Source organism: Lissotriton vulgaris, chromosome 2_2 (assembly GCF_964263255.1).
Source record: "Lissotriton vulgaris chromosome 2_2, aLisVul1.2, whole genome shotgun sequence".
NCBI lineage: Eukaryota > Metazoa > Chordata > Amphibia > Caudata > Salamandridae > Lissotriton > Lissotriton vulgaris.
The window spans coordinates 178480504-178496347 of NC_141688.1; the positions used below are offsets into that span (position 1 = coordinate 178480504).

The 15844-nt window shown below is 39.8% G+C and overlaps 1 protein-coding gene across 3 annotated transcripts in view; it reads right to left on the reverse strand.

Annotated features, from left to right (window-relative positions):
* The window catches only part of GAS2 (growth arrest specific 2), a 779771-nt gene that overhangs the window by 613110 nt on the left and 150817 nt on the right, over nucleotides 1-15844 (reverse strand). For 2 of the 3 annotated variants that reach the window (XM_086959885.1, XM_086959886.1), the window contains exon 2: nucleotides 4075-4239. In XM_086959885.1, the coding sequence (XP_086816011.1) occupies nucleotides 4075-4239 (165 nt within the window). Of the gene's footprint in view, nucleotides 1-4074; nucleotides 4240-6643; nucleotides 6780-15844 lie in introns of those variants that run through there. The other variant, XM_086959887.1, reaches the window with a different exon arrangement.

Below are 15844 nucleotides of genomic sequence, written 5' to 3' on the forward strand. Positions count from 1 at the left end.
TGGACACATGATTGCATAAATGAGCCATGAGGTATTGCAGTTAGTATGTTGTGTCAATCTATATGTGCGCTCATTGTAGGTGAGACTCTTACCCTCTATTGTGAGCGGACAGGCTTTACAAGAGCCACACTTCCTGTGGCCAATAACTATTTGTCCACTCCATAATGTAGATTGGTTCAAGGGCTGTTTGTTGGGCAGCATAGATTGTACTAGGTGATTGCGGATATTCATCCCTTTACGGAATGCATGTAATGGTGGTGGAATTCCCCCTAGTTCATCGCTGATCAAGTGCCAATGACGATTGACACATTTTTTAATGGCATTACTTTTTGTGTTAAATGTCGTCACACAGACCAACCGTTCCTCCTTAGGCTTGGGTTTAGTACAAAGCAGATGTTCCCGGTGGTTATGCCATGCCCTTTTTCTGGCTTTTTTGAGCAGTCTAGTAGGGTACCCACGTTCACTTAGTCTTGACATCAGGGTGGCTGATTCCTCAAAATAATCATCCTTCTTGAAACAGTTTCGACGTAACCTTAGGAATTGCCCGAAGGGCAAATTGTCCCTAAGGTTACGTGGATGATGGCTAGTATATCTGAGGAGGGTATTTCTTTCACTGCTCTTTCTATGTAAGGTGGTATACAATCTTCCCTCCTCAGTTTTAATTTTTAGATCCAAGAAGTTGATGGTGGACGCATTCGATTCCAAAGTGAACTGTAAATCGCTTGAACAAGTATTAACCCAGCTGTGGAATTCTGTGAGTTCTGACTGTTTTCCATGCCAAATCAAGAGGACATCGTCAATATACCTTACCCACAATAAAATATTATTGTGGTAAGGATTATATTGATTTAAGATGTATTTGCTCTCGTATTCACTCATATAAATGATGGCAAGATTGGGGGCAAAACTTGCCCCCATCGCCACTCCATTAGTTTGAATATAGTATTCATTTTGGAATACGAAAAAATTCTTCTTCATGGCAATTTCGAGAAGTTGAACAATAAATTCAGTTGGTACTCTATGGGGTGCAATTCTCTTGTTAAGTACATATTCCATACAAGTCAATGCCTCATTCTGTGGGATATTAGTGTATAAAGAAGCGATATCCATCGCAGCTAATATACACGTGTTCTGGTCATATTGGAAGCCTTCTACTAGCTCAGTCACTACAGCCCTCCGGTTCCCCACCCGCTTCTGGCCTCACACAGACAGAAGCGCGCCGGGAGCGTATTACCTGAGGCTGCTCTCGCAGGGATGGTTCTCTCCAGTCGATCCTCCGGTGGGAGCCCTTCTCATCCGGCGGTGACGCGCTGGTCGGGACAGGACTTCCTTCCAGTGGCTCTGCTCTCTGTATCGGTGACGTCGGCGCAGGCATCCTGGTTACCAGGCAACCCTCCGGCTTTGCTTGCACTGCAACGTGGCTTCTCTGCACCACAAACTCAGCCCCAGGCAGTCAGTGGTAAATGCCGCCAAAGTGTTCTCTAGGCTCCCGGGCCGGCAGCGGGGATTCAAAGAGGACACACAGCAAACCTGGAGGTCAGGGGCCGGTGGTGAGAGAATACCGGCCCTCAGTACTTTACACCTGTCCTGGGCCGGCTACGGTGAGGCATGCAGCGCTCTTGGTGGTTTTGGAGAGCGGGAAGGCGTGTGAGCATGGCAGGCTTCACAGCGGCACCCGCGACGTCCTAGTGGGGGTACACAAGCAAAGCATGGTGCAGGGCGAATCACTGGAGTTCTTGGCAACACTTTTGTACCCTTGTGTCTGAAACAGGTGGCCAGCTCTTTTCAGGCCCTTGGAGACAGGTTCACCTCAGAGGGACAGAGCGCACAGCACAGTTCCTCTTCAAGTAGGGGGACACAGCACACAGCAGAAAACCCTTTAGTCCTTCTTCCCAATATTAACAGCAACTGCAGGTCAGCTTCCAGACACTCAGCAATGGCAGTACTTTTCCTCAGTCTTCCTTGCTGTTCTTCTTAGGCAGGGGTTCCTTCTTGATCACGAAGTTTCCTAGTCGAATTTTATTTGGGTCCCAGTTCTACTTTTATACCCCAAAAGTCTTTGTTGTTCTTGTGTGAGGGGCCCTGGACCCAGCCTAAACCAGTTCTTAGTGCACTCTGCCAGTACACCTCTTCTTACTTTGTGAATGTGGGCTAGGGCCATCGACGCACTGCAGAAGATGGAGCCAGCTTTGTGGCTCCACCAATTGAGACCCAGGTGCTACTCCTCCCCAAAACTCTCCATGGAGATAGGGCTATTTAGCCTAGTGCTGACTTAACCAGCCACCTGCAGCCACCCCCACCCCCTGTCTCTCACAAACCAGACAGTCAATACACAAACAAGGAGAGGCACACAGAAAGGTTGAACACAAAAATAGCCACTTTCTAAAAGTGCTATTTTCAAACTTAGAATTTAAGAAACATCTTCACTAAAGGATTTGTTATTAAATTCTGAGTTCAGGGATACCAGATTCCATATGTCTATCTTGCCGTTATGTGAAGATATGCAGGTAAACATGTCACAAAGCATTCCCCATGGTATCCTATGGGCAAGATAGCCTTTTAATAGTGAAAAAACTAAATTGGCAGTATTTCACTATCAGGACATGTTACCCACACTAATACAAGACCTACCTTTTGCATACAATGCACCCTGGCCAGGGAGGTAACTTGGGCCTACTATAGGGGTGTTCAATGTGTAAGAAAAGGGTAGTGTCAGGCCTGGCCAGTGTGTACATTTGCTAGGAAAACATGGCAGTTCACAGACTGCGCACAAGCCCTGCGGTGGCAGGCCTGAGACCCATTTTAGGGCTACTCCTGTGGGTGGCGCAATCAGTGCTGCAGGCCCACAAGCAGCATTTGAATTACCCGCCCTGGCACACATAGTGCACTTTACTTGGGACCTACTGGTAAAACAAATATGCCAATCATAAATAACCAGTCACAGAAATAATTTAACCATGGGGCACTTGCACTTTAGCACTTATCAGCAGTGACAACGTGCCCACAGCATCTAGACCAGCAAAACGAAATCCATCACAGTGTCAAAAACGTAGGAGGTAGAGGCAAAAAGTCTGGGGCAACCACGCCAAGGATGCCAGGTCTAACAATACCCATCTGCAGGATAATGCATGCACAGCTGACAAGCAATTGACAGATAAACTCCTGGGAATGGACAGCAGTAACAATTTCCTGGAGCACTCCTACTTTCCATAACGTAGTTATAAGTATTTTATGCTAGGGGGGAAATCTGAATTAGTAAATCGAATAAAACTATGCATTTTCACACATGGAGTCATCCCCCTCTGCTCATTCTTATTTCTCACAGTCTAATAGTCCTTTAATATACAGGTTTGTGGGCATTCACTGCGTTTTCCATGACCATCCACCCCATCACCCTGTAACATTCCCATTTCTTCCGTTGTCTCTAAATGTATTACAATAGATCATTGTTAACACACTTTGACTGTTAGAGATACAATTATTTCTGATCCTGTGAATCACCATGTGGAATAATGAAGCAAAAATAGTGCTTCTTTGCCGATCTGTTTTATGCTTGGAAACATGTACAGGAATAAATCACATTGTAATTCTAGTGTAAATGATTGTCAAACTGTTAAATTCAATAAGCTTGTACAAATGTTCACAAGCACCTTCACTGATAGCTTTATTGCCTGCCCCACCCCCCGCACTCATTCATTCATACATTTACTTACTCATTTACTCCCTCAAAATGAGGAATCTCATGGCCTGCTATTCTCAGGTAATGGCAATTCATTCCACATAAAGACATACAAGTAAAGTCAAAACTGCCTGAATGAATCTGACAACTGATCCTGAAACAGTGAAGAACTGAAGCGAAAAAATGTAATCCTAGCAGAGGCTGGTTAGGAATGCTGCAATTTAACAATGTCAATATTGTGAAATGCATTTAAAAGAGCAGCATTCCGATTTTTATTTGTGCTTCTGGAAAGAAAATCGCTTTGAATCATCCAGTATCCTTCCCAAAACAATTTGGATATTTCATTATTAGTGAAACACGATTAAACACAGAATATAGATGTATTTTGTCCCTACCTATTAGATTTGTCAGCCATAGAGCCAGGTCCTCCTTCATGGGCAACAGATCAGCTTCATGTCTACAAGCCAGCCATTGGCTGTACTGATTCATGTCAGAGAGGCCGGGCCCGCCTCGCACGGTGGGGCTAACTGGGGTGCACATCATCATGCACTGCTTGGTGTCTGTTAAAATTAAACAAATAAAAAAGTTGTCTTTACATCAGGCATAATCATACACAGTAATGTTTCCTCAGGCTACAGTTTCAAACATAGAATATTGGCTGATGACAGCTCTACAAACATTACAAATGCACTGTCATTTAATCCTCACACATTTGACTGAAGCAGCAGTGTCGATGTGAATTAAAAAAAACATTTATGAGTATGGGTTTCTAATTATCAGCATTATTTAGAAGTTATTGTCAGGCTAAAGAGGGTTGGTTAATGTATAAGTCCTAGTGCAAGATGTAGTTACAATCACAAGATAGTGTTTTGGGGAGAAACATATTCTAGATGTAAAATGAATAAATGTGTGCTATTCTGCAATTGCAGCACACGTATTATACCAGCCCAAGACTTTTAGGGCCAGATGTACGACTGAAAATTGCATGCTCAAACGGGCTTACGACCCGTTTGTGCATGCAAAAAACCTGTGGGCCATGTACTAAAACTATTTTGCGACTCGTAAATAATTTGCGACTCGGAAAATAGGGTTTTGAGGTTCCCTCTTAGGAAGGGGTGTTCCCTTCCTAATAGTGCCCCACAGCCATGTAACACACGCAATTTACCACCCTCTTCAAGAGGGTGGAAAAGCATCCGCAAACGGGAAAGGGTCCCCAGGGGACCCCTTATTCCTTTGGGAATGAATGTGCAAATATTTTTTAAGAGCAGGCAGTGGTCCCTGGTACCACTGCCTGCCCTTAAAAATTCACACAAAAACGTTTCATTTTTCTTTTTTGAAATGCATCCTGTATTCCTTTCAGGAAAACGGGCTGCATTTAAAATAAACTGCTTTATTTAAAAACAGACCCAGACATGGAAGTCTGCTGAGCCCAGAAGGTCACCATCCCTGGAAGGGACAGCCATTCCCAATGGGGTAGCAAATTGCGAGTAACTCATGATTATTCATGAGGCATGAAATTTGCAACCCCATTGGGAATCGCAAACAGTGTGTCTGACACTGTTATACATGACATTAGTGACTCTCAAACTGTGACTCGCAATTAAGTGCAATTTGCTAGTCGCTAAATACCCTGGTCATACATCAGGCCCTTAGAGTTTTGTATCCACCATTCACCATTCTATCAATTGAAAAGTTATGCTCTGACTTCGCATTAAAGTGCACAATGACACTGATTCTGCCTATGCAGCATAAAATGCCAACCACAGTACAATATATCATTAGAAATCATATGTGGAAGTGTCAGACAATATAATCATATGTTATTTAGGTATCCATGCATGTATGGTAATCAAATATAAAATGTGCACTTAAACCATTATTATTACTTGAACTATTAGTAGTTCAACATTAGTGCAGCCACTCCCACACATGCACACAAGCACAAACACCCCGACACTGACAGAAGGAGAAATGTGTACTTTCAAATATTATGACTTATGGTCTTCATTAAGTATATTTACCTATAGTTCTAATCCTTAGCTATTTGTAGTGCAAGTATAAGTGCTAATGAAGAACATCTAGCTAAACTTAATAAAACCTGATGTGTGATCCTTCTGAACGGATTCAATAAACTATAAAAATATACAACTTATTCGTTTGACATTAAATTTACTAAGACAACAAGATTGAAATCAAACATACTTGCACTATTTTGACTTAGACATAATTTGATCATCTTGCTTAACTATACAAGCACTGTACATTGTGCTTAGCATGTTTCTTGTAATATTTAGCCTTGAAAAAGTTCCTCACCAGAAGCTGAACATGCATGGCTGTTAACAAATTAGAAATGATTTGCCATATGAAATCACCTCTACCAGCAACTAAATCAACACAATGAACTCACAATGAGGTCATGAGTGAGATTTTTAGTGGCAACGTTAAATGATATATGCACAATAGAAATAAATTGAATTTCTTAAATTAAGAGTTCCACCATTTCTTTCAGGTAACTAACAGAGATCAAGGAACATATTTTTTTATTTTATTTATAAAGTTTTATATATATAGTGCGAACAAGATCCCGAAGGATATCAGAGCGCTTTACAATAAATTGGTAGAGAGGACAGCATGAAATAAACATAGTAATTGAGAAAAGGAGAAAAAAGAAACTAAAACAGTAAACAAAGGAACAAATATAAGGTATAATATTGCTTTGGCTGATTTCTTCAGACAACTCTACGTTTCCATGAGCAACAGCAGTTAATTTCTTCGTGGAGCAAACTTGACGAATTAATGTTAGTTGTAGAAATATGACAGATTTGCATTGATAAATGATGCTTTGAGCTCCCTTGTAAAGTCTTCACAAACATGCAGCGAGCATTACTGAAACACTTGCTTAAGAAATATTGCCACACAGAGAGCGCATCATAAGAAAAGATACAGCCAGCTAACGGGCCTTACCTCCACGCTGCTCCTCTCCAAAAAACAGCCTTTCTCACTTCTGATATAACAAAGCTAAACTTCTGCAACAAATCCAGATACAGATACTGGCGATTGAACAGCACAGCTCTTTGAACTCCCTTAAAAGTGACAACTCCGCTCAGATTCTCAGACGTGGAAACAGAGAACTCTGCGCGGGATGGTTTACAGTCTACCTAATGGCATATAACTCTTTCAACAAACTGCAGGGGGAATGAATGCCAAGCCCTTTAGCAGAGCAGAACAGTAAGGTTTTTATTCCTGTCTACAGTGGCGCATTTATTTTTTCAGCCGCTCAGCATAGCACAGGGGCTGTGTTTTGCCAGCAATGCAATTCAAACCACCATGCCCACAAGCAAGACACAGAATTACGGATTCAAGCACATTTCTGTAACTCCACAGAATCCCTGTGATTGGTGCATTTGGTGTTGCCAGAGGTAGTATAATGTGTCACATCTGATAGTAAGTAGGCTTGGAAAAAAATAGGAGTGCTTTACAGTCAAATGTAGTCTAATATCTTTTAATTGCATGATTTATCTGCATTCCCAATAGAACTTAGATAAAACACGTGTAGTGTATTTGAAATGCGATATATTACTGCAGTATCGAAATTAATTACTACAACACTGCTGTTCCATGGTGGGTAGGCAGTCAGGAGCGTTGTTCTGCTAATATGTTCCAGTCACTTGCAGTTGTGCTGCACACACTCATCATGGAAGTGCTCAGTTTGCGCCAGTAACAGAGAGCAGGTTTTTATTATTACCCTAATCAATAGTATTCATTATCACTGCCAGGTTCACCTTCATTCAAACGTGAACATGTAATCAAAAAGACAAATGAACATGATGTTCCAGGCTAATGAGCCATGAGACCTGATCTCAAAATCAACACTTGTAGCTCAATGTCCTCATTAGGAAAGTTAAAAAGTTGTACTATCTTTTACTACTTAAAATAGTGCTTGAAAAAATGTGCACTGATTGCATAGTGGTCATTAGGAAATATTGAACCCTGCTATCTTGTGTAAAATCGCATATCACCTGCACATCGCCTTTTATGATCCTCTTTTAACGGGCTCATTGAGTAAATGCTATACACTGTGCCTATGTTGTCACTGTGCATATATTCATCATCTACTGCATGATCCTAAACTTTGTGCATTGTACACATTGGACGTTGGCAGACACTCTGCCCAGAGAATTGGCCATATGTCCCAGCCCCTCTTTGAAGGAAGGATTGCCAATGTCCTTGCAGAACAGCATGTGTTTGAAGGACCACAGCTGTGCTTTCAGGGTGCTTAGCCATATTGGCAGGGTTCTGTAAGTAGCATTTAGCCATTTTGGGGCAGATTTACAAGCCCCATTGCGCCACTTTTGCGTCACTTTTCCCATGTTTAAAGTAACACAAAAGTGGCGCAAGGGGCTTGTAAATCTGCCCCTTTGTTTCTAATGTTTGCAAAGTACAACATTTTATTGGGCAGCAGATTTTTCAGCACCTGATGCCCAAAATTTAAGCACTGCTCCTATTTAACGATAGACAGCCATGATGACTTAATTAGCAGGTGTGTGCTTACCCTTGTCCTACCATATACAGAGTCTAACAGACTGGAGAGGTCTATAAGATCCTAATGCGTAGCTTCCACCCTTCTTGTGGAGGACCAGAAGTTTATTTTCAGTATTTTGAGTTCGTTTTCTGAGCTGTCTCACGATCTTTGCCTACTTGGTGGAGCTTCACCGCCTTAGGGGCATCCAGATTGCGGAAGATGTCCTGAAGGAAGAACAGTTTGCCAGCCATTGGTGTGATTTCTAAGCCTCATATGGAATAAATTTTTTTGTTTTACTGAAGCAAACTCCCAATACAGGAGTTTATTTTACTAAAACAAAAAGATGTTCAGCAAGTTTTCTCCCTTCATTAGTGTGCACTGTGAGCAAATTTAATTTGGTGTATGTATCCCTCTCGTTCTTTAACCTCAACACCGCACTCACGAGTGGTTATCTTACTAGGACCCTAGATGTTTCAACTCTTTTGAACGACACAAAATACATTTCCATTGGATTTCCCAGGAGGATGATCCAAAAATGATCAGTTGTCTTTCCAGGACTACAATCATGCACATATATGGGCCGACTGCAGGAGGAGGGTCTCTTCTGGTGAACAGTAAAATTTGTGGTATGAGGCAAATGCTAGAGGTGCATTATACAGTAAAATGAATGATGATGATATAGTATTAGGTGAAATTGCCCCATTTGAAAGATAAAAGTACATTGATTTGTAATCCCTAAAATAGATTTGATTGGTTGATTATCTATTCTCCTAGATTACATTTTGAAAATGTTTAAAATTACACCACCTACCAAATACCACATTATACTGACTGAGAAGGTAGCTATGAAAAATGTTTTTATTTCTAATTTGTTATAATACTCACCTTGGTGACTGCAGAGCTCCTGTGAGCAGGACCACTGTACAATTGCAGAGGGTACAGATTTGGAAAGTAGCAGTTAACTCTATATTTATCTGACCTACTTCTGAAACAGACCGTTTGATGTTACATACACTTCTTCCTAGCAGGCTCTGCAGCAGGAAGCATTTGTACTGTAGAAAATGTATTGCAACATTTGATAGAAAAGTTTTATCAACACCAAACTTCCTAGAATCTAACTTTTGTACCATATTAATTCTGTCTTTTCTACCGTTTCCTGTTGATTTACGTTGATGCCTATTGTCCCCTATGATAATACTCAAGACCATTAACATATAACACACTATTTTAATCTAATTTGACTAATTTTTCTTTATTCAATTTTCACGTGTAATTTTGTTTCTGAACTGGTTTGGGCCTGATTGTCTTTATTCATACAAACATGTTAGTTTCAGAATTAATTGTGGTTACTCCGCCAGCCTTACCTATGAGTCAGGAATGAGCTATGGTCACATTGCTTAATAGTTTGTCAAGGATACATTATGGAGAAATGTCAGTTATATCTCTGAATCCCTAATCGAAGAGGCGTCATATTAGCTTAATCAAAGCACAATAAACATTCTACCACGATCGGATGTCTCAAAGCACAGTGGTAAATGTATGTTTACTTCCCATGGGGGTCAAAAGCATCCCTCTGAAAAGTCCTAAATGAGAAATATCCTTAGTCATACTATGTAGTGATGTACAATCCACAAGAGAATATATATAGAATTTTTCTTTTGCAAAAAAGGGTGCTTGCACACATCAGGGAAAGTAATCATAAAATTTGCCATTCTGCTTTGTGGTGTTGAAAGATAGTGGTTTCTACTCTTCCCTGGATCCCAGGGAATGCCCAGGTAATCTCTGGGGTGTGCCTGAGGCCTTGGAAGGAGCGACAGATGACTCCACTAGCAGACCACTATCACTAATTGTATTCCATGTATTGTAATCTGATTGGTGCTATTCCCGCCTCCACCTCAATTAATTGGTAGCGGGGTGTCTGTTGATGAAACTGTGCTACAGGCAAGCACTGCCTTCCTCTGGAATATGAAAATCAGGGCATTAATGTTGTTTGAATACGGCATCACCAGTGACAGCCTTGAAGTGGATATTTATAAATATTTCATCTTTCTAAATTATGTAAGTAAACAATATGAATAAAACTGTTGGGCCTGGCCCTTTTTGCAGGGTTACCCCCAAATTGTTGCCTTCTATTGCGGAAACCGTTTTGCTGGCATTTTGATTCTATGCACTTTTTCCCTGCTATTCAGTGGTAAAGTGCTTGTGCTCTCTCCCGAAAACAAGGTTCAATTCAATTTAAAATATCTTTATTCGAATATAGAATATCCATAAAATCACAATAAAAAGAAGAAAAACAATCCATACATAAAGACATATTAAGGCAAAGAGGTACAGTTCGTTTATAACAATGACTAAAATGGACCACTATTTACGAGATGTATCATATTTTCAAAATCAATAGGGTGCGTTTAACAATATTACAATGATGATATGCAGTTCTGACGACCTTCATTGAGTACCCATAGTTCTGCGTGACTGTACAGCTGACTTCAGGAATGAACCAACGCGGAAAATTTATTAATCTTCCTCTAGTTGAAACACTTCCGTGTAGGCCCTGAAGTTGAAAATGGCGCTTTTTGTAAAAAAAGGTATCAAAAAGCCTTTTGTAAATTTAGAATAATAACGACAAAAAAATAAAAAATGCAGAATTGTTTGATTACTATGTGCGTTGCATGGCCAGGGCTGTGCATCAAGATCGGCAATGTAGCCCAGGTTAAACAAGGTTAAATTGACATATACCAAATTGGTACATTTCATTTACTTATAGGTACCTAGTAAAGGGGACTACATGTAATAAGGGTCAATAAATGTAATACTACTTGTGGGTTTTTAGCATTTCATTGTGCTACCCACTAAGGTATTACTCTACAACAGGTCTCAGATCGCCTTCCACTGCTGCCAGTAGTGCAGTTTCAAACTGCTATTACGACGTGGCTAAATAAACCTTTTGATGTATGATGATGGGTAGGACCATGCACTTCTATCTATGTGTAAACCAATGGTAACCAATGTACTCTGTGCAAATTATTTGAGTGTGCTGGGTGGGAAAGAGGAAGCCAGCCCCTTTTTGTCAACTAGATCACTGATGCAAGTGTAAACTTTCACTTGCCCCTGCCCGCTCCGCTGGGGCTAGTTATTTCCAACAGCCTGTTCTGTAGTTTATCAGTCGGCAATAATACATTTTATAGCACACTATATTGATTCAGGATCTCGTCAAGGAGGCGACCACGGTAGTCAGAGAAGGTTCGGCACATTTTATGTAATACCGTCATCTATGTTTACCTCCTGCAGTTTGAAACAGCATCCAGTTCCAGGGTAGTTACTCTTCCAGTTGCGGCTTACATGGAGTACGCGGTTTTCCCTGTTTGAATCTCGAGGTAAGATGTGACCGCGGTCTGTGTGAAGGGATTGTGACCGGCGCAGCGTAGCAGGTGATTCATGGTGAAATATTTTTTTCCACAGTACATGGAGCTCGGTACTGATGACGCGGGTGATACTACAGTATTGTAAATTTGGCCACCGTCTATGCTTGCAGGTAAATAATTGGTTTGAGCATCGTTATGGTATACTGTTTATTCACGCATTGAGGCAGTATATTTGTAAGCACTCATTTCATGTCTTTAGGTTTTGGCCACACATACAGGGGTTCGGTGTGCTTTGGGCACCCTATAAAGCGCTAAACCATTGTTGACGTAAGTTTTCTATGTTTTGTCCGTCTTTTTTATTTTGTGGTTTGATCAAGGTTGTGGGTGTAACTCGCAGCACGTATTTAGGACTGTGCACTTTGGTGAAGGTTGATACAGGATCACTATTATTCAGTAATAGTAAATTATTCTTTACATGATCACTCTGGCACTACGCTCATGCCCACGGCAGTTCTGCCTTATTATTGCAGTTAAAATTTGGCAATCAAATGAGTTTAATTTCCTCCTTGTATGTCTAAACAATGGCATTTATGTTTTATTTACAGTTACCCTGACGAAGGGATAAGGTTATCCCGAAATGCAATGGGAAATGTCTACAGAAATTATTGTTTTTGTATGAACATTGTATATACGACATCTGTAAAGAATTTATGTTATGTTTTGTACATTCCTTGAAAAGGTATAAACCCAGGCAGGCTTTAGCTACAAGAACCTGGCTTAATCACAACACATTATGATAACAACATATGATAAACACACAAGAAATTATAAAAATCACAGAAAATCAACAGACTGTTATGATATCAAAAATACATTTTAATTTCGGTTTGTTTTTTAAAAAAATTCGATCTGATAGAAAATATGTAATTAGACAAATGATACATTGATTAGGAATGACATTTCTAATACACTTTTAAAATACAGAGAAATAAAAAGTTAATTTCTAAAATTGTTTTTCCGAAAAAATCTTTTGTTAGACTTGGGCTGTGTCAGATCGAATTTTTTTAAAAAACAAACCGAAATTAAAATGTATTTTTGATATCATAACAGTCTGTTGATTTTCTGTGATTTTTATAATTTCTTGTGTGTTTATCATATGTTGTTATCATAATGTGTTGTGATTAAGCCAGGTTCTTGTAGCTAAAGCCTGCCTGGGTTTATACCTTTTCAAGAATTGTTGTTTCCCTGACCCAGGAGCTAGATCCTTAACAGGGGGTCCCTGATACTTACCCATGTTTTGTACATTCTACAGTGACATGATTACTGAAAAGGATTCATAATAAATACGTTTAATGCATTGAGACAATGTGAAAATATTATTTTTTGATAATTGATATCTTGATATCAGCAAAACTTTTGAAAAGGTTTTTTACAAAATTTGAGCAAATAGTTCTTTGAACCCCAGCAGTGCGGGCAGAGGCAAGTGAATGTTTACACTTGCATCAGTATTCTAGTGAATAAACCTTTTGCCAGACTCTCAAAGCTTACAGGACAGGGTGCACTGCATTTAATAAGCAGGACATGTGTATTTAAGCTTTACATGTCCTGGCAGTGAAGAACTCCTAAAGTCAATTTTTAATGTTGTAAGGCATATCTCTCCCATTGACTAACACTAGGTTACCTTATTATATTTAACAATTGCAAACTTTGAATTTGGAGCAGATAGAGATATACTGTTTACACAAAAATGAATATTATTTTAAAACCCTCTTTGATGGTAAAGTCCGAGTGAAGGTCACAGTTCTGTAAAGGACACATTTAGAAAGTTGCCACTGTCTTGTCCCAACCATCTGTGCCTTTAGCCAGTGTCCTGTGTTGGACATGCTCACCTTTATCCCAGGCTACCCATAGTGACTCCGTTGGTCAGTAGGCTGACCTCCTGTGTGAGCTACAGGGGCACTCCAAGCTTCAGTTGCCTCCCTGACCTGCTGCAAATGACTCCGACTAGACCTGAAACTGCCATGGCTTGAGCCCTACGGACCTCTGCAGGTGTGAGTCCCTGATGCAAAGAGATGTATTCCTAAGGCCCGAACCCTTAGCAGGTATCTGAGTTCGTTCCTCCTAAAGAGAAAGGTGGAAATCCTTAAGTTTGGGATCCTCACAACCACAAGCCAAGGCTCTGCTACCTGCAAAGACTGCCAATGCAGATCTTTGGTGAACCCTGCTCTTTGTTCCGACCATGACAATCTGTTGTGACCGCCAATGCAAGACCTGTACTATGCTGTAAGAAATTTGGTTTCTGGTTGGTAGAGTTATGCACCCTGTCCAAGCATGAACCACAATTTTAGTTAGGGTAAGTCAGATACATACAATAAATGAATCTGTGCTCACCCTCTGGCAGCTTGGGACAGAAGAGGCAATATGTAAAGTATTTGTGCAGGAATCTCTGACAGAATATCGACCTACAGCAACATCGACACTGGAATATCGAAGGCAAGTATATCGACACCCTATCTACAACATGATAAGTACAAAAATATCGAAACTAAAATATCGATGTTAAAAATATCCTAATAAAAAATATAGTTTTTTTTCTGTACAAATAAAAAAGTATAATAAAGTAAATAATATTTACATATAAAGTAAACATATTTAATCAATTTAATAATGTTTAACATTAATAAATAATACATATTTAATAATAAAACTTTAATTAAAATTAAACATACAATATATAAAATATACTTACTTACTAATAAAATTGATTATTTATTTCAATTGATTATAAATTATTAACAAATACTATAAATTACAAATACATCTACATGCAAAATATTAACATAAATCAAAATAATTAATTATATTTAATAAATTAAAAAAATTAAATATACTTTCAATATTTTAAAAGTTAATTAAATACATTATGTAAAAAATACAAAAATATTAAATACAAAAATAAATAAAAATACTATTTAAAGTCCCCAAAAAACTACAATAAGGAAAACATTGGATAGCGTAGAATGTAAAATTACTATTCCCACTCAAGAAAATTAAACAGTAGGGAATGCGTTAAATAGCATAGGGCTAAAAATTACTATTCCCACTCCAGAGAGTGCAACAGTAGGGAAAGCGTTGGATAGCGTAGGGGTAAAAATTACTATTCCCACTCCAGAGAGTGCAACAGTAGGGAAAGCGTAGGATAGCGGGGGGTAAAAATTACTATTCCCACTCCAGTGAGTGCAACAGCAGGGAAAGCATTGGATAGCGTAAGGGTAATAATTAATATTCCAACTCCAGAGGGTGCAACATTAGGGAAAAAGTATTATAGCGTAGGGGGGAAAATTACTATTCCCACTCCAGAGAGTGTAACAGTAGGGAAAACGTTGGCTAGCGGGTGGGTAAAAATTACTATATTCCCCCTCCAGTAAGTGCAACAGTAGGGTAAGCGTTGGATAGCGTGGGGGTAAAAATTACTTTTCCAACTCGAGAGGGTACAAGAGTAAAAAAGCGTTGGATAGCGGGGGGGTAAAAATTACTATTCCCACTCCAGTGAGTGCAACAGTAGGGAAAGCGTTGGATAGCGGGTGGGTTAAATTTACAATTACAACTCCAAAGGGTGCAACAGTAGGGAAAGCGTTGGATAGCGTAGGGATAAAAATTACTATTCCAATTCCAGAGGGTGTAACAGTAGAGAAAGGGTTGGATAGTGTAGGGGTAGAAATTACTATTTCAACTCCAGAGGGTGCAACAGTAGGGAAAACATTGGATAGCGGGTGGGTAAAAATTACTATTCCCACTCCAGTAAGTGCAACAGTAGGGAAAGCGTTGGATAGCGTAAGGGTAAAAATTACTATTCCAACTCCAGAGGCTGCAAGAGTAAAAAAACGTTGGGTAGCGTAAGGGTAAAATATACAATTTCAACTCCAGAGGATGCAACAGTAGGGAAAGCGTTGGATAGCGTAAGGGTAAAAATTACCATTCCAACTCCAAAGGGTGCAACAGTACAGAAAGGGTTGGATAGCGTTCGGCTAAAAATTACTATTCTAACTCCAGAGGGTGTAACAGTAGGGAAAGCGTTGGATAGCGTAGGGGTAAAAATTACTATCCCAACTCCAGAGGGTGCAACAGTAGGGAAAGAGTTGGATAGCGTAGGGGTAAAAATTACTATTCCAACTCCAAAGGGTGCAACAGTACAGAAAGAGTTGGATAGCGTTCGGCTAAAAATTACTATTCTAACTCCAGAGGGTGTAACAGTAGGGAAAGCGTTGGATAGCCTAG